Source organism: Vidua macroura, chromosome 8, assembly GCF_024509145.1.
Source record: "Vidua macroura isolate BioBank_ID:100142 chromosome 8, ASM2450914v1, whole genome shotgun sequence".
NCBI classification, from domain to species: Eukaryota; Metazoa; Chordata; class Aves; order Passeriformes; family Viduidae; genus Vidua; species Vidua macroura.
Genome location: NC_071578.1, coordinates 7,418,662 through 7,438,646, shown reverse-complemented (window position 1 = coordinate 7,438,646; position 19,985 = coordinate 7,418,662). Strand labels below are relative to the sequence as shown.

General features: G+C 36.5%; 1 protein-coding gene across 2 annotated transcripts in view; it reads left to right on the top strand.

Moving 5' to 3' along the window:
* ATRNL1 (attractin like 1) overlaps window positions 1–19,985 on the top strand; it is a 434,071-nt gene that overhangs the window by 376,761 nt on the left and 37,325 nt on the right. For both annotated transcript variants that reach the window (XM_053983741.1, XM_053983738.1), the window contains one exon: window positions 5,503–5,617. In XM_053983741.1, coding sequence (XP_053839716.1) covers window positions 5,503–5,617 — 115 coding nt within the window. The remainder of the gene's footprint in view (window positions 1–5,502; window positions 5,618–19,985) is intronic.

Genomic DNA, 19,985 nt, shown 5'->3' with positions numbered 1-19,985 from the left:
AAATCACTTAAAAAACCCCAGGCAAAAGGAAGTGCAGCGTAGAAACTCAAAGTGCTGAGGACACTCGGGCTCTGGGCCATTCAGGTTTAAATGAGGTGAAGATTTCCACTTACTAATTGCAAGAGAGGAACTTTATGTGATGTATTAAATGAAAGTCTTCAATAAGTGCTCAGACCCTGGAGTCATATGAAGAACTGGTGTTTCCTCTACCAGCCACAAGAAGTGTTCAGTATCCCAGCCTTGTTTATTTATTCTGTCTGTGTGTTTCCTGAAGTATATTTCTCCCTCACACAAATGATGTTTTGTGAAAGCTTTTTTTTTTTTTTTGGTGTTGCACTATCATTAAAGCTCATTACTCATTGAATAAATCTGTGGAGACAATTGTCAAAACTTGTAGGTGGGTGGGAAGCTCATACTCAACAGTATGCTAATGAGCATTAGTTCATTAGTTCACCCAACACTTAGAATAGTAATGTAATAGTAACAGAATAATAGTAATAGAATAACACTTAGAATATCACTGACAGGCTACAGAACCAGCAGTGCTGATGGCAGGCTTTGTTCCTGGCTTTGCCTTAGCTCCAGCACTCTGGAAGTGTCAGGTTCTCCTTGGGGCAGCAGCAGGTACTGTGAAAGTGGTGGGATTTTGCTGGGAGGAGCAGACAGTGCTGTTTCTTTCCTCTGACATTATTGCTGGGTTTGATTCTCTTGGTAAATGACCATGGAAACAATCACATGGAGGTAGGATGGAGGTTGTCTACAGGTGGGAGTCTGCCATCTCCTTCTCCTGGAAGGATAGCTGCACAAGGGGCAGTTGGAGTTTCTTCAGGAAAATGGCCAAAAAAGCCTCAGCCAAATGACATCAGTGGATTTCTGTGATTTTGAGAGGGTGAATTTTCTTTCTTAGCACTGCTGAGAAGTCTGCCTTTACTGCACTGAAAATGGTAAAAAAAATCCCAGTATTTGACACTTCATCTTCAACGACAGTTCAGAGAATTTCGCCTCACAGATGCATTTAGTAAAAGCAGAACAGGGTAACCAGGGTTCATCCTCTTACCATAAAGAACAGAGTTAATATCTGCTTTCAACTGTGTTTTAAAAGAAAGTGGCCACAATGCAGTGTAAAAACCTAATTTGATAAGGATGTTTTGGGAACACCTACCAGGATGTACCTGCTCTACATCCAGGGCAGCTGCGGGAATGCCGGTGAATCCTGAGCAGGCATTGAAGAGACCAAAATGTGCCTGACAGGTAGAGAAAACTTTCAAATCTTGGGAGATTTTTAATACTAAGACTAACACGTTCTTGAGGCTTTTGAATTTGCATGTAGGCAACTTAATTTGACCAAAATCCAACCTGGGTACTCAAGTGCTTTTGGAATCTTGAGACTTGTGTATCCCAAATAAATTATGTAACTCAGAAAACAACCAAAGAATTTAAGAAAAGCACCAGAAGCTGAGAGCAAATGAAGATGTGCATACTTGTAATATAACAGTCTGTTTTGCATCTCTTACCCTCTTACCACTTCAGACGACACAGTCTTTTTTTTTTTTGTCTTTTTTTTTTTTTTTTCCCTCCTCTGAAATCTTGCACATTAAAAATCCAGAAAAGCAGCTGTTTACATTCTGAATCTGGTCCTAATCCTGTTGCAACAACAGATTTGATTGTTTATTTGCCAGGATGTCTAGCTTAGTTTGTGTGGAATTCACCAGATTAATAATATGATTAAAAACTACATTTAAATTGACATAATTAATACAATAAGAAGTATAATTCAAGCTGTTTTTTAAAAACTGAAGTTTTATTTATAATGAATTCTTGTAAGTACTACTAAGACCATTTTAGTTAGGAAACATTACAGTGATTAATGCATGGCTGTTTGCATTTTAATACTTGATTTATATATCAGATCTGTATTTGTGCACACTGTCAAACTTTATTCTGTTCTTGTCAAAATACTTATTGCTTCTGACAGGTGTAACATGCTCACATTAATCCTTAATTCCTTGATTCAATTTTCTAATTGCTTTTTTGGCATGAGTTTGGAGCCATTTAGTCTTACGTGAAGTATTTGTCTTATGGTATAATAATGCACTTTTAAAAATTGGATGCACCTAACTTTGACTGTTGAAGAAAATATATAGAGGGATATTACTTGGTACTGAAAATCAAAAGTTTTATAGCACTTCTAAGAGGCACCACTTCTTGGAATACAGATAGAACCAAAACTCTTCATACTTTTCATCTTCCCATATTCACAATATTAAATATTTTCATAGGTTCAAATCAGTGCTGAAGTTTCAGTGCATTTTGCCCAACAGGAGACGCTGAACACTTAGAGCAACTCCATGAACATTCCCTGAGTAGTTGTTCTCACCTCTTCAGGTTTTTCCTCTCTCATATCACTGCTTGCCGCTTTTGAGATTGCTTAGAATTTGAGATTGGACACTGGACAAGTTCACACAGAACCATTGAAGTCCTACTGCTCTCTGCTGCCCATCCCACCCACCAAGGGGCACAGAATCCCCTTCCCAGCCTCTCCTTGGTCTGCACTCCTAAAGCTGATCAGCTTTTTATTCCCAAACAGACAAATACAATAATGCAAGATTTGCAAGGTTTTTCAATACTTAAATATACTCACCTCTTTTGCTGCTTTCTTTTATAAAGCATGAATATGGCAAGCACTGCTGTATGTTTTTCTGCCACAAATGGTAGTATTGTCATCTGTCCTGAGAAGGAAAAGAAATAATTTGGCCCAAATCTATTTCTTACTGAAACAGATCCAAAAGAATCTTCCAAATATTGGTATTACTTCATAAACTCACCAGGTAGATGAACTTTGGCTTTTTAGGACTTTCAGGAAATATTGGGAGAATATAGAAGCTTTTCTCTAATAAAAGTGAAGATGACTCCTGATACTTATTTTCTGTGAATAAATGCATGAATGCACACTTAAATTGTGGATAAAATCTTATCTATTTTTTTATTGCCTGATTTAATCCCTACCCTCTCCACTTATTTATTCTTTCTCTATCTTCTGGGTTATTCTTCTTTTTTCCCTATCAATATTAACAATATATGCTCTTTGATCCTTTTATTCCTTCATGGTTTTCTGCCACTTTCTTTTTCACCTTCCCAGCTGACACATCTCCTTCTGTCATAGTGTGTGTAAAAAAGGGAGTATAGGAGTAAAAGTTTATCAGAGAAGTGTTTGTTTATTATGTCTTCCACTGATAAACTTTTATTAATCTGTGATTGTCATTTGAGGTTTTGCCAAAAATGTAAGTCTCTTTCTGTACAAGGGGAAAAGAAAAAAAGATAACTCCAGCAAGTAAATCATGGTAGCTTACTGCTTTGGGCAAACAAACTTGTACCTTATCTCTTCCAAAAAACCCGTGGAAAATGCATGATAAATGGCACATTTCAGGGAACATGTTATGTCCCTGTGAAATAACTTTGATTCATGGTTATGTATTTATCTTTAAACAACTGACAAACCTTAGGCTATCTAAATTATTATCATTTGCTCTATGCTGCTGTGTTATTTTGCTAGGGACCCTGAATGATGTGAGGTTAAGATAAGACATCTTGCTTCTGCAGTCATAATTTTTTTTATAAAGAAACAAAAGCACAAAATTCTTACTGTATTTTACTTTTGGATGAAGTCCTTGGAAAGACTATTTATCAGAAATCATTTCCTCCAATTGTGTTTTGAAGAGCATTAGTATAAACTTCAAACAGAGAAGGATGGGGCCTGTTGATCAAAGGGTTTATATTGCACAGCAAAAGAAAATATCATCATGTGGATTTATAAGAAAGTAATCACCAAATCAAAAGTCATAGCGGTGAATTTGTTCCTTTCAGTTGTGTGTCTGCATAAAGTGCTCTGAATTACATTTTATAATGAAGATTTCATTTTCTTTCTGTTTTCAAATATTTGTTTGATTTGCTGTTGTGACAAGTCAGGAATATTGACTTAAATGCTCTATTGCTTGCATTTGTAACACCAGCTGGAGCTTTTGGGGTTTTAGTTTTTTGTTTTATCATTTGGTAAAGGTTTTGGTGAATGTAAGTTGTCATTCCCTATGGCGTGGCATTTTTAAATTAGATGTCATTGCTTACCCAAGTTCTTTAATGTGTATCTTTAAAAAAATCTACAGAAATGCCTTTCAGATATGACCATGAAGTAAAAAAAAAAGTATATTTTTCTATTTTTCACTGAGCAGTAATAAATTTTTCTTGGAGGTAGAAAAGTAGAAAATGATTTTTGCTTTACATGATGGAAGTGCCTTTGTTTTCCTTATATCGAGTACTTTGCAGTGTATTTAACTTGACTAAACTATTATTTTTTCTTAGAATACTGGAATCGGTTGACATTTATGTATACATTGCATTTTTTATGTAAATAGAAAGTTTTCTGGCTTTGAATTTTGAATCAAAATGTCGAACTCCTATTTTTCCTTGGAACATGAGAGACATTTAGAAAATTTACAAACAAAAAAAGAAAGAAATGCTTATCCTGATTTTGACCTAATGTTTTTAGAAATATCTTTTGTGCTTGACTAAATGTTTAAGCTCTCAGAATTGAAATGCCTATCTCTGAGTGAGCACAAAGCTTGGAAACATGAAAATGTGGATACACTGTAGATTTTCATCTTAAGAACTTATTATTCTATGCCTTTGTGGACTGCTTTGCTTTATTTTCCCAGCTCCTGCTGTCCTTGGTAAATCAAGAACAATATGGTAGCAACCATTTAGTTGAAAGCTAGCTGCAAATTTAATTATCTATATAGTTAATGAAGTTTGGTAACGACACAAACCCTCTGCCTTCAACACCACTGCTATCATAGCTTTATAGAAGATAAAGCAAGGTGATTATCACACAGGCAACATTTTCAGAGAGTTTCTAAGCATATATAAATATAATAGCACTGCACCTATATTTTGCATATGCAAAAAGAATGAGGAAGTTCCTGCTTTGAAGAAATTATTTCCATAGACAGGGAGAAGGCAGAATTCCTGGTCTAGGGCTCTCATGAGGGATTGACTAGCTTTAGCTATTGGTATATAATGTAGATTTGCACTCATTTTATAGTTTTGGCATTAGGCAGGCTAGGTAATGGATATTGTTGAAGCAGAATTCTTTCATATGGATACTTCTTTATAGAGATGGGGAAGTTGGCTACTGTCAGATACCAATGTGTATATCAAAAGGTTTTGCTGTTTTCTAACCTTTAATTTGATATTAATACATTTAGAAAGCTATAAAATTGGTAAAATTTTGTTGTCATTATAATGATTTATTTTTTGTTTGGTTAGATCTGCAGCGTGGGCTGTCAGCGCTCATTTTTAAGTCAATTAACATGGTTCGGGCAATCTGTTTAAATGCAAAGGAAAAAATATCTTCCCACCTTTACACTGTGCCTTAAAAAAACCTAAAGGTGCACAAGTAAAAATGGAATGGAAATCTCAAAGGTTAACCTGGGTGTCTTCCTTCTCCAGGGTGCTCCTAAGCCGATTGCCATCGAGCCGTGCTCAGGAAACAGAGCCGCCGTCCTGACAGTGTTTTTGTGTCTGCCCAGGGGAGCATCAGGAGTTCCACCACCCGGGCAGTCAGGTAAGGCTGCTGGGGTGGCTGTTGTGTCTGTCTCCTCCTCAACTCTCTGCCTGGGCAAAATCACCCTCACAGATCCAAAATAATGGCATAGCAGATAGATACGAGGTGCTGCTCGGTCAAGCTGATGTTAAGTTTAGCCCCAGTGTTGCATTTTTCTTGGGAATTTGGTGTTGTTTCCAAACTAAAAGCCCAGTGATTAAGCCAGCCACATTTCATTAGGACTTCCTGAAGCAGTACCTGTGCATGTCAATATGCTCCAACATTGTCTCTCAGGGAAAAAAGTTTCATATGCAGCCACTTCCATGGTTTCAGTTCCAGCTGCTGTAAATGAGGCTGTACAGGGAATATCAGTGAGTATTTTCACTTCAGGCTAAAATTTAGTGCAGTCTAGTTTGCACCATAAATCCCAACACTTTGCTGGCTGGGACTCAATTAAAATACTAGGATTTCCCAGAATGCCTGTCAGACAAAACCTGGAATTGTGTGAGTGAATGCTTCTGTAGGGAGGTGTTCACTTTGGAAGTGATCCCAGCTCATTTTAAAGTAGCACTTATATTATCTGGAAGCACTTCTTGTGGTGACCTACCTTCTCTGCTAGATCATTGTACAAAAAAATTCTCATAAAATACTTCCTAAACAGGAGGTACCTTACCTGCACCTTTAAAATCCTCTAAATAACTGTCTACAATGATGTGATACAAAGGAGCCATGACAAGAACATGTAGACAGTAATGTGACACTGCACATGTGACCAGTTTACTCATTCAGACTTCACTCGAGCTGGAGCCAAGATGAACACCTTTTTAAGAAATAGTAGACTGCATGGTATGTGCCCAAAATGCAGGAATAAACCAGAAAATATGCTTTCAGGGTAACTTTTATCATTAGGAGCCAAAGAAGATATCCTTTTAACCTTCAAAAATCCATTTAAGAGATTTAAAAGAATTGAGTAATGATGAGGGCAAACTCAGTAGACTTATGTTGGAAATAAGCTCAGCTGGGTGTTCTTGTTTTGTTCTGATCACTATCTGTTATTTATTTGGGAGTTTTAGTTCATTTTTTGAGGGTGAGGGGTGTTAAATTCTTTTCCCTCTGAGTTCTGAGATGAGGACTTAGTTCTTAAAATGCTGTTTATGGCTTGGAATATCATTTTTGGAAGTGCTATGAAAATAAAAGTGTTACTGATGCTTTGTCAAATCCATTTCCTGGAAGAAATATATAAATGTAAGTGCTCTGAAGAGAGCAATGAGAGAGTAAGAATGTTTAGCTTATTCCCTGTTCATGTTTCAAGGAAATGAAAAAGAAATGAAGGTGTTTATTGTCTTGCAACAAGAAAAAAAACATTATGAAAGGAAATTAAAAGTAATTGTTGAAATTGAAGCTTAAAATGTTTTTGGAGGGACTGCTTTTGTTGTTTTCAAATCTACCTGTAATGTGCATCTTGACAGTAAAAATGTATTCATTTAGGTTTTTCATAATCAGCTTCTATTTACCATGTAAGGAAGTCTTTGAAAAGTAATTGCTGATCTTTGCTGTGTTTAAAGCCTGGAAGGTATGGGTGTTTAGAAACAGGACTAGGGTTCCACAACACATAATTTGTGTCATTTTGCGTGTTTCTCAACCTGCGAAAGAATGCACCTCTTTTATAAACACGTTTTGTCCTCCTGTTATGTTCTGTCTTCTCCTTGCTTTACCTTCCACCAGCTTCATAGACATCTATTTGGAATGCTATTCTTCCATTTTTTTATTATGGTACCTGTCAGCCACTTAGTGTTTCAAAATAGATAAATTATTTAGTCCTACAACTTCCAGTTTGTTCGGGGTCAAAAGCAAATAGAAATGCTTGAGCTGTTCAGCCATACTGGTTCAACCATTAGAGTGTATTAGATTACGTGGTTATAACCATTTCTTTCTTGTGCATGATGAGTTTGCTCTGTGTAACCATGCCTAGGCCAGGCAGGGGCTATTATGCAAGTTTGTTGGCATACCTGTAACTCTGCTAATTCCTGTCCTGCAGCACCCTGGGCTGCCTGGGAGCAGATGCTGTGAGCACTGCCAAGTTTTTGGAAATGGTGTGGAAACTTTGAGCACTACACACGTTCTCTATGCAGTTATGACCTAAGTTAGACAAAACCAATGATACCGAGGTGGAAGTCGTGTGTTCAGTAATTATGTCTTGCCAAGTAATATTAGAGTCCTCTATTACTTGCACACAGCCATTCGCCAGCTCGTTGGGATCGTTTTAGGATAGAACTGATCGAGTGTCAAGCACCTTTGTTTAAATGATCCATCAAGGATGCTCATTCCCAGTTCACACTGGGAGAGTGTGGCATTTGTTCCTTCTGTGCATATGTCCCAAACATAAGAAGGGAATGCCTGTATTTTTATTGTCCTGCATTTTCTCCAAAACTGAGGAAGCAAATTCTTTACATAGATAACTAATCTATGCTCCACTGGAGTTCTTAGTTGTATACCTAATTTTTTAAGCTCTGAATTTGAGTTTTACATTAATGAATATTTTATTGGAAAATGTCTCTGAATATTAAAAGAAAAAAAAAACCAAAAGCAACCCAACAAACCAGTGAATAAACTAAACCCTAATGTAAAGGTTACTCTTTGTGCAACATATGTTCTATACTTCACCTTTACCAGCAGCTGGAAGAAAAGTTGAAGCTGCAGATGGTGGGCTTTGGCCAAAGGCTATGCATGGCAAAAAACTTCTCTAGGAGAGACCATATGTCCCAGTGCAGATCTGTGTGTTCTCTGCTTCCTGCAGAAAATACTCACAGGCCTAATTCTGTAAGTTTAACAGTTAAACTGGTTAAAATTAATTTGTGATTTAAGATAGATTTTATACAAATTGATCACATAGATTCAGTTAAAGCATTGATAAAAATTAATATATTGCAAAAAAAGAACCCTAGTTATTGTGATTAGTGTTTTAAAAATGGATTTTTTCAATGATGCAGCTATTTGTAGAATTAAATATCCTGAAGGTCTGGGAAGTCACAAAATGTTGCCATCATGGTAGTTTAGGTGTTTCACAGACCTTACATTTTCTTTTGGGTGTAAGCTAACAGTTCAATTATACTTCTCGGAGGTAACTGAAGTAACTGTTTTTAAGTGAAAGAAATTAGAGACAAATTTTAAATTAGAATGATCAATGCAAAGCTTTAAGTTAAATTTCTCAGTTTGGATTGACTGATAGAGCATGTGCTTTCTTCATTCTTCAATTATCTTATTCACTGCATTGTACCTGTGTAATCAGAATTAAAATTAGAGGGTCCAGAAAAATAGCAATTGTCTGTGAGGTTCACATGTCTATCAGTACAAATGCATCAGTGTAGCTCATATGTGACTTACAAGTTTTATGATACACTGGAAGCTTGACATCATCATTTATTGCTGACCCCGTGATTTAAATGGCTTAAACTCCTCTTAATATCAAAGCAGATCTTATAATGAGAGCAGCTGCAACCGTTCTCTAGAAAGAACTAAATTATACATTGCAAAGGGGATTGAACAAAACAGGTTAGACCAGAAAAAAGAGGATAATATATAACAATGCAGAAAAAGGTGCCTATGAATTATCAGCAGTGGAAGGCCCAAGAATAACTCCTTCAAGGTCTTCATACAGCTCTGGTGATATATTGGGCAATACAGAAAGAGTGGTTTGGTAATGTGATAAATTTTGTTAAAAGAACTGTGACCATGTCATCATTACTACTAAAGCCAACTAAATCCCATGCTTTGAGGTATTGAGTTATTGTACAATAAGTTTATAAAACCATGTTTGCATCATTCTGGGAAAAGGCCACTTTGTGCTGTAAAGCACAAAGAGAAATGAGAACATTAAACCATTTCAAAATAATTCAGAATCAAGGGGTGTAATTTCTGAATTACTTACTTTCACACAGCAGCTCTTGCCTATCTACCAAGAGGGTAAAAGTGATAGAGCACCCAGTAGAAGAAATTCCCTTTTGAGGCTGTAAGCTGAATGGTCTCTGCAGATGTGCACAAATGAGTCTCTCTGTTAAACCTTAGTAGATCTTTAACACCTCCATGGCTATGACAGGATGAGGTGAATCGAACTTAACCCATAAAATAACACTTGGAAGTTAAATGGAAGTCGAAATGGAAGACTGTGCACAATATTCTGTTGTTATATGTACAAATTAGGATGTCAGGCCTCCGAACTGTGATATCTGAAAGTTCCTGTCTGATATCCTTGACTCACAGCAGAATTTTGTGTAATTCTGGCCACACTAACTGTGGTGTTCAATCCTACTTAATCAGCAAGCTACAGTAGGATCACAGAATCAATAAAACTACCATGCCATCTGCCTTCCCTGTCCTCACCGTCGTAATGAATAATGGCTCATTAAGTGTTCTACAAGACAATTAGCTCTGGTTGAAAACAGTAACAAGGCTTTCCTGATTGTATTTATAATTTTCCCTGATTAAAATACAAAAAACCTAATGCATATCATAAGAGGCACATTAACATAAATATGAATTAACTAATAGTTTTTATAGAGTATTATATTTAATTATATTGCTCAATTTTTCTGACCCTTGGAAAAAAAACCATAGCTTATGGCTTTTCATTTGTAGAATGGCTTCATATGTGTACCTCTCTCAGTATGCAGAACTGCTTGCAGACATACACTGGGGCATGCAAGTCTCATGAATTTCTACCTGCTACAAACACATTCTTTTGCACACTCCTTTCATACTTGCAAAATAACCCAGTAAAGTCAGTAGTGCTACAAGGATGAGTGTAGGTTTACCTGCAGAAAAATATAAGTGAAAGATGTAGCAGAAAATACACTGTCCTTAAGACACACAGAGTGGATCTCTGCTTTAGTGAAGAAAAACTGTGACTACTGAAAGGGGTGAGAAGAAAAGTGAGGGTAGAGAGAGACATGGGAAGATATTCACAACTGATTATTTAGATTCCTAAACATCTGAAAAAGAAACCTAAAATTGATATTGCAAAAGGAAAAAGGAACTCTGAAAAATGATAGATGTCTAGATCAGAACAAACATAGTTCTGCATTCTATTTTCCCCAGCTGGCTTATCAGGCCCTACAAAGTAAGGTCCTACTTTTTATTTAAGCAAACTTATTTCTGTGCATCATCCTGTTGTTTGTGCCGTAGCAATCCACTTCTCTAGATTCTCCTTTGTAATTTTGGAGACAGAATATTGACTTACTTTCATTATTTGCTGTTTTATGGACATTGATTCACCAAAGTATAGTTTATATTTGTAATCTAACAGTACTGTTTATGTAAGATAAAGTGGCATGTAAACAGAGAAAACATTATAAAAAACTGAGCAAAAGTAACTATACAACATCCCTAGAAGAGACACCTCCCCCCATCAGGAATAGCAGGATTTTTTCAAATAATGAAACATCAAAACAAAAAATCTCAGTTCTCTTATTTCCTCTGAAGTCCTAACTAAGTGGAAATAAGTGAAACTTTGTATTACACAAAAATGGCGCAGATGTCTAGAACTTGTGTTGAAATACAGGGGTGAGTCAGGCATTTTATTTATTATGCAAAGTTGCACAGTCATGTTCATTTGACCAGAAGCTCTGCAGATAAGCTGGAATATTATAAAAGACTCAGTGGGGAACAAAAATATTTGAGTTTCCTTTTACTGTTTAGACTGTGTGAAGACTGGATTTAATCTTCTCTCTCTAAACTGAGGCATAACTAGAGCATTTTGAATAGAAATGTAATTTTGGTAATGTCTTGAGGGATACTCCATATTAGTTACCAACATGATGCCAGTTAAATGCTCAAAAAAAAAATAGAAAACATTAACATTGTGGGAGAAAATCAAAATAGTCTTCGTAAGAGTTTTAATGACTACAACTAAAGCTAAACTCCTAATTATTATATTAAGCAGTATTTTCAACTTACTGACACTGAGAGACTGTAAAATCCAGGACTCTTTTCAGTTAGCTGGAGATGCTTAACGAAATAGCTCTAAGACTTGGTGTAAACTAAAATCATTTCTTCCCAAGATCATTTTACTGAAGGAGTTGCTTCCTTTTGAGCAGTAAGGCCTATTTTTGGAGTGACTATTTTCTGCCTAATTCCATCCTTCTGCACTGCATCAAATGAGGGAGCAGACTGTGTTTATAGTAGTGACACTGTGAAAAGAACACAGTGGTAAGTGGCAGATGGTGCCGATGATTACTTAAAAAATATTGATGGCAATAGCAAAAACAAAGTAGATAATAAGACCTGCTAGCCACCACCACCCCTACTCCAGCCCAAACCCAGAGCAGTTGCTTCTGCAACGTGCAGGATAAAGTCTACTTAAAAAGTACAGAGGTTCTTAGCACAGAAGGCTTTGTAAGTGATGAAGAATGAGGTATTGATTTTGTCTGCTATTTTACAGAATTTTAGGTGGTTCTGTAATGAATTAGCTTTTACATTGTTCTAGCCATAGAAACTTGATTCCTTTAAATTCTGAAGAATATACTTGGAAAGGACATAAACATTTTAATATGAAGAACATGCAGTATAACGCTAGCAATGTGTCTTCCACACATCTTGGCAAAAGTAACTTATTGATTGGACAGTAAAAGCTTCATGCTGTGGAGCCATCAGCTGAAAAAGGTAAAAAGATAAGAAAAAAAAAAAGGGAGAGAGCAGGAGAATAGAGGAGGTGGAGATGGTTGTTTTACAACTTTATCACTGGATTTGCTGCCCTAGAGGGACTCAATAAAATGAGACATATTAATAAAAACTGTTAAGTACTGTGAACATTTCTTTGACAACTAGTTATTCATTTTTCAATCCAAAACTGTCACTGTTTCTCGAGAGTATTAGAAACACTTTTTTCTTTTGGGGTTTTTGCAGTTTTAGTTGCATAAAGCAAGCAGAATGTCTGAAGAGGGTGTAAAAGTCTGAGCACTGTGAAGTGTAAGTGCAGCCATGTCCATCTCTTCCCCTGTGTGGGGAGATTGAGCTGTTGTCAGGTTGCACCCAGGTGACAATTTAGTGGTTTCCTCTCTCCTATTGTCATGGGAATGGAGATGCAATGCTGAATGCTCACTATCCAAAGCTTCTGGCCACCAACAGATGCTCTAGGAGCCAAACCTTCCGATCAAAGACTCTAACCTGAAATGAAACACCATGCCTCAACCATACCTGCCTGCTCACCATCAGCTGCAGTACCTGGGGCTCTGCTATTTTCCTCCATCACCCACAGTGTTTTAACACAGCAATCAGATCTTGTCTCCACCTTCATTTTGCCAAGGCAAATGAGGTCTGCTCTAAACCTGTTCTTCAGTCTTCTGAAGACCTTTGTAGTGCTTTGTCCCAGTTTTAGCCTCAGTTAATCTCTTTTTACCTTGCATGACCAGGTTTGTACTCAAAGTGCCATGTGAAGGCCCATCTGGCATTGCCCAGTGGCATTAACATTTTGTTGCTGTGTTCCTTTTAACATTTACTTTTTAAAAACATTTTTCCCCCCTTTCCAACTTGATATTTCTGCAGCCAACTTACTTTCTTCCTTGAACTGTAAACTTTTAGAGTATAAGTTTCTGGTTTTTTCCAAAATACATGGCTTTGAATTCTGCTGTTCAATCTGAGTACATACATGTATATTCCTCAAATTCTGGGGTCATGCATCTCTTTCTGGATTATATTCTAAGTCATCTCTGTATTGATGATACCTAGCGATGTGTGCATTGATTTAATTTAATTACATTAATGCCAAGTTCTTTAATGAAAACAAAAACGAATAGGAAAAAGTATGACTCTTGTTTCCATGTTATACCTTCATCAGCCTTCTTTCTCTTCAAAACTATTCTTTGTTTTCTCTTCTTCGTGCCATTATTCACTCTCCATAACCCCTCTATCTTCTCTTTTGATAATTTATCTGTTGATAAATTCTAACATGATAAGATTTCAGAAATCTAGGAAATATTCTGCATGTTCTTTCCCAGCAAATCATCTAACTTATTGTAGAAATCTATCAGGGGATTCTGGCACAATCTTTGATGGAATGTTATTGCATTTTGACCTGTTTTCCATTCACCTGCCTTTAATTATTCCTTCTGGCAAAGCACCTCATAGCAGAGTCTGATTAATAGATGAGTAAATAACTGAATATACTTTTCCTTGAATCTAGACAATATTTTGTTTGAAAGAAACAGCAGTTACTGATCTCAATTTGTATGTGTCTGACATGACAGATTATTAAATTTCCCTGTTACCAGCCTTTGTTTTCTGGTATTCTTACAGAATTAGTGTTCTGATTACCCTAATGTCATTTCATAAAATTTCTGTTTCATCTGTTTCCATATCCTCATTTCATTATCCATATTGATGGTACCGTTTTTGATAAACGTTATCTCCCTCCTTGAAAACCTTCAAATTCACTCCTGGGACAATATTTAGAAAACACCTGATTTCTGCTTCATTCTTTCTGCATAATGACTCTGTCCTGTTTTGGTCTTTTAGTTATATGCAGTGAAAATCCTCGATGTTTGTTTTACTAAACCTTTGCAAGGTGTAACTCACCTTGACTTTTGACAATTCTTATTTGGCTCTTACATGTCTTTGCCTGCAAACGACAGCCTACTTTGTTGCTTGATGCTTTTTAGTCATTTTTGTAGGCTTTCTGAATTTAAAAAGCTGTAAACTTAGGTCTTCAAATTTGATTGTCTCCCAGGCAGAGCCTTAGGCCCTTTGCAAGGCTAAGCTTTCCCTGGTTGAAAGAAATCATAGTGTGCTTTTCTTCTTTTGACATTAATGATACAGACGTTGACAAAGGAAAGGAAAAGAAAAAAAAATATAAAGGCAACTAGCAAACATGGGAAGTTCTCACTTCAGAATTTTGCTGAGAGGTTATACAATACTTATGCAGTTTTTAATGGAAATCTCATGGGAAAAAATATTTTAATATTTTACACAAGTGGAAACACTGATGATCAGATAATGCTGTAAAGCAGCATCTTGTTCTCCTCCTAGCACAAAGTGTTTCTTACATGGAAAATGGCCAGGGCCCATGGAAAAGGGCTCATGTGAATGTACACCTCAATCTAACAGAGCACCTTTTTAAATTTTGTGCTCTTAAACTTTGAGAATTCAACAGATGTCTAGTTAGAGGTGCAAAATTAGGTAAAGTGAACAAATCCCCGTGCAAGTGGTGCACTGGATGATAAGTGTCCTTCCTGTGTGAAATTGTGGTCTGGTTTTATATTCAGTCAACACATACTATGTGGAGCAGATGGCTTACAGCTAAATTAGAACCATAAACCTTTCAAAGTTAAAGTTGTATATGAATTAAATCTTTCAGCAGGGGTCCTATCACCTATTTCTCCTTACTCTAACATTGAATCCCTGGAAAAGCAGATTTTTTTTTTCCCCTTAATCAACAGAAATCAAACTTCAACTAAAAATAATTACATTGAGATCTGTCCTAATTCTTAGTCCTGGCATCATGGAAAGTTTCATTCATTACTGGAACAAAGCAATTGCCCATAATCTACCTTCCCATATTTATTTTATCACACTCTTGGAGTAAGATGCTTCTACTGCCTATTTTTGGGATAAAGCTGTCCAAAATTATACAGAGACCAATCAGATTTATCATTCTTTGGCGTTTGATGGCATCCATCTGTTTATTTACAAAACTGCTAAAGACTTATTGAGTTACTAGACTACAGAGAAAATAAATTGAGTTATCATATGTAGTTAAATTCAGTCCTTGCATCTGCTGTCTTTACAGCCTGTATGGTGTTTTCTGAAATTACACTGGCTTGCAGACCCAGGCTTCAGGAATACATTTACTTCACAGCCTTTTTATGCCATTTCAAGTGAATTTCTAATGCATGAGCAATTTGTGGTTCAGGAAAATGTTGACAGAAGAATGTCAGGGCTTTCTGTTGTTAGCAGTTTAAAAGCATGATAGGGACGGTTCTTACTTAAAAGTAGCTCTTAAAAGTTTGGAGCTGCTCAATTTCTGGAATAATTTGATCTAACCCCTTTCAATCAATATTGTACAACTATTGTAGAAGGATTTAAAGCTTATGGGCACAAATGAACTAATATTACTAGTAAGTATGTAACATTTTTAAGATGAGGGATGGGGAATGAACCCCTCTCGTGCTCTATGTATTCAGTTACTATTGTAAGTACAAACAAAAAGAAATAAGGTTTAAAGTTCAGATAGTTCTTTCTGTTAGTAAAACTGAATAGCAAAATGAGGATATACATCTTAAGGGGATACTTTAGGGATACTACGCATCTTAAAGGGATATTTTAGACCCTGTAGTCTCTGTAGTCCCATGAGTTTGCAACAGTGAACTCAATTATTGCCCACATCCTTTCTGTTTGTGGATGAACTTCTCTGTCACAGTGACATCACTGGAAATGTCCTTTTGAAGGAACTAGTCTGAACCCAGCAAAGATCTTAACTCAGAGGTAGCTGAGAGCCCTGGCTTTGTGTTAATTAGGTGATGATTGTTAGAGAAGGGTTGATGCTGGTTATGACAAATCTCTTACTGTGATATATTCTCAACTTCTCTTGTCTGTATGCTTCTCATAGTTTTCCTTCATAATTTTGGAACTGAGAGGTATAGGGAATATATTCCAGAGAGAGCCATATGTCAGCTCCTGTCCTGTAGGGATACAGCAGATCCAGGTCAGTGCTGCCTGTACAAGCCCAGGGCTGAGTTCTGCATCTCCCTGCACCATCCTTTGGCATCTAAGTATGGCACTGTGCCCACACACAGCACCACCTAAATGGTGCATCCAGATGACTAAGTCTTTGTGGGACATGAAATGGGGAACAGTGTGGAAACCACCAAATGCTGTTTAGGGAATGATTTGGAGCCTAGCAGGGCTGTCAGAACTTGGAGCCTGGTGAATCATGCTTGAGTGCAGAGCTACTTCAAAAATTTCTGCAGGATGCACTACTCTATACTAGCACTAGATGGGCAGGTTTCTCTCATATCACATCTGCAATTCCTTAGGTTAAAAAATAATAATAACAACAACAACAACAAAAAAAGGTTGGAAGTTGATTTTTCTTCTGCTCTTTCTTAAAAATACAGTAAATATGATGTGCTGCAGAAACAATGAGAAGGAATAAGTTTGGACATACAAAATTATCAGGTTCATAAAATAAAACCAGGCTGTTGAAAGGAATTATTTAAAAATAATTCCAAACTAAAAATCCAAGGATCAGTTAAATCTATTTAAAAAATGAAAATAACTAAAATATAACATGAGATGAAATTAGGCTTCTGTGAATGTTATTGGACCTGTCAAGTAAGTCATACACTGCATATATTTTTCATACTGGAGAAAATGAGCTTGAAAATGACTGCTAGCTTGTTAATATGGGAAGAGGACAGACAAAGTAATCCATCCAAAAGAGGGACATTTCAAACTAGTACCTATATGTGAATCACTTCTAAAAGAATCCCTCTTTATAAACCTAGTTTTTCTAAAATGTTTGGGTCTGAAAAATGCTAGTATTAAATGAATCCTTCAAATTCCTAAGCAGGAAGTATGGATCTGAACAGTGGCTGAAAAAGACTCTTGTCACTTTAAGTCTTTCATTTCAAGAAAGTTGTCTTGAGCGCTCAAAAAATGCTAGGGTGTAAAGGAAAAATTAAAAAGAAAATGACAATGGCAAACTATATTTAGGATTGAGAGTGACTCAACATGAAATGATCAAGGAAAGTTTAGAATGACAATGTAGCTATCTTAATTTGTACTATTTATATATATATTGATTACTTATAATTCACAATCCACTGATACACAGTCTGAAGTGTCTTCTGTCAAGTACTCAGTGTTCTCAGCTTCTTTTGAGTGCATCTGACTATAAGTGGGATGTGAAATATCTGGTGCCTTGCCACAGGGCAAACCCTGGAAGGCAGAATAGTTGGATTGCAGTGATCAAAGGGTAACCTTCCTTATCCTCACCCTCTGACAGTGATGTAGCAGCATGAAACCCATAACTGCAGTTCAAGGCTTTCAGACTTGTCCCTGGGAGCATCATTCAGGGCACTTTTCCAGGTACAAAACTGCTTCAGGTTTGTGTTGTCCATTCCTCCACAACCCTTCCCCTTCCTGAGTGTTTGCAGCTGTATCTGCCTCCTTAGGCTCCAATTCACAAACAGTGGAATTTGAGTAAATTCAGCAGAATTTACTCTGTAGTCAAACGGTTTCCCTGACTGGAGGTGGAAGTTTTAAGTGGCTGATTGTAGTTGATCACATCAAAAAGTGAGAAAATCCTCGTGGGGACTTGCATCTACTGGAATTTGCACTCAGAATAGATTTTAGCCCTTGTTCTGCTAACCAGATCCCTGTGTGTTTGTGGATACATGGTCTTACTCTAAGCTCTCTAAAATGGGAATGCTACTTTGTGAGGATGTTGTGGGAATAAATGAACAATGTTTGAGTTGCTCTCAGATTCATTGTTATAAGTGTAATAGAAAAATATCCAAGCAATAGTTCATAGCATGGTTTAGTGCCTAATATCATTCATTAATTTTCAGATGTCTGCATTGCCTCAGCAGAAATGTTTGACTCAAGGATAAGGACTCTTCTTCACTATTTGTTGATGAAATTTCAGATCAGTATCTAAATATATAAGATACTCTGTTGTTCTATTTTGTTGTTTGTTTGGTTAGTTTTTTTCTCAGGGAAAAGCAGATTAATCTGTTATTCTTTCTGCAGAAAAATGATTCCTGTCAAATATACTAATGCAGGAATCTTTGTCCACAATACAGAAATACTGATTAGTCATCATGATGGAATAGATAAGGAATCTTTGATAGCACATTGCAGCTGGGAGTACACAATGAAGTTTTTGTAGAGATATTTTGGTTACCTGAAAATGTATCAATATGCAGAAGGCATAACAAGTTACACTACAAGCTATTACAGCATAACACATTAAATTCAAGAATAGGCTGCATCTTTTCCTGGGGAAGCAACAAAAGAATGCTGGTCATAAAGTAAAAAATTAGCTAAGTATAAAAGTGAACTTCAGATGAAATTTTCTTCACAATTTCTGGAGATTGTAATAGTTACATTTCAAATTTGAATGCTGAAGAAATAACCTTTGAATAAATTCTATTTGTATATGTAAAGGATGAAAACAATGGGGGGTTGTTTTTCAGAAAACAGCAAACCATGGCTGGCAGCACAGGGAGCCACATCCTGAGCTGTGTCAGAGCATTATTCTGAGTGATATGGGAGAAGAATTATGTGTAGCTTTAAATGGTGCCTTAGATTAAAATTAAAATCTATCATTTAATTTACTGTTTTCTGATGATTTAAGAATATATGCTTGGAATAATATTCAGAGTAGAGAAAGCTCTAATTTATGTGAAACAGTGCATTAAAAGCAGTTACTCATCCACCTCAGAAACATTATCAGCTACTCATCAGCTTCAGTTCAGAACAGAATCTGAAGAATGGTCTGAAAAAGGCATCAAATTTCTTCTGCTTTTGAAAGACCTTGGCAATGCAAGATACTGAGTGTGACAAATGCAGTTAGGTATAAATTACCACCCTTCTTGCAGCTACTGGAGCTCGAGGTCCCACTTCCCTCCAATGAAATGCACAGAGTTCCACCTTGATTTGTACTGGAGGAAATCTGGAATGCCACTACAGAACACTCTGTAATCTCCCATTATTTTCAACAGGAGTGATGCCAAACTCCTTTCAAAGTTGATTACAGAATCATAAAAAAAATAAGGCTGGAAAGGACTTTTAGAGATCATTTACTCCCATCTCCCCTGTTCATGGCAGTATCAGCTGCATGTAAACTATTTCTGGCAGATGTTTGTCTAACCTGTTCATAAAAGCATACAAAAATGGACTTTCTGCTTCTTACCTAGGAATTTTTTTTGCCCCATACACTCCTGTTAGAAAAACTTTCTTAATGGTTAACCTAAATTTCCTCTGCTATGGTTTAAGCTCATTACTTTTTATCATGCCCAAAATGAGCATGGAAAAAAGATAATTTACTTCCCTCCTTTTCTCTGCAGACATTTATATTTTTCTGCTTACAGTCTATCACCTTTCTCTATATCAAAATAATCCCAGTTCATCCAAACTGGTGAAGGTCATGTTTTCTAGACCTGATTGCTCTGTATCAGTTGTCTAGATTATGTCTGTGCAAAGACAGGTACAGCAGGAGGGTAGAATAATGAGGGATGGAGGGGGAAACTGAGTATTTTACAAGAAAATGTTACTGAAATTATACCAATCATTCAGCAGCTTTTTTTTTCAAAGTGCCACATTCTCTTTCAGCCTCTTCTTCAATTTGCCCTTTATATATGCACAATATCCTTCCTTCCTACACTCTTAATTACTG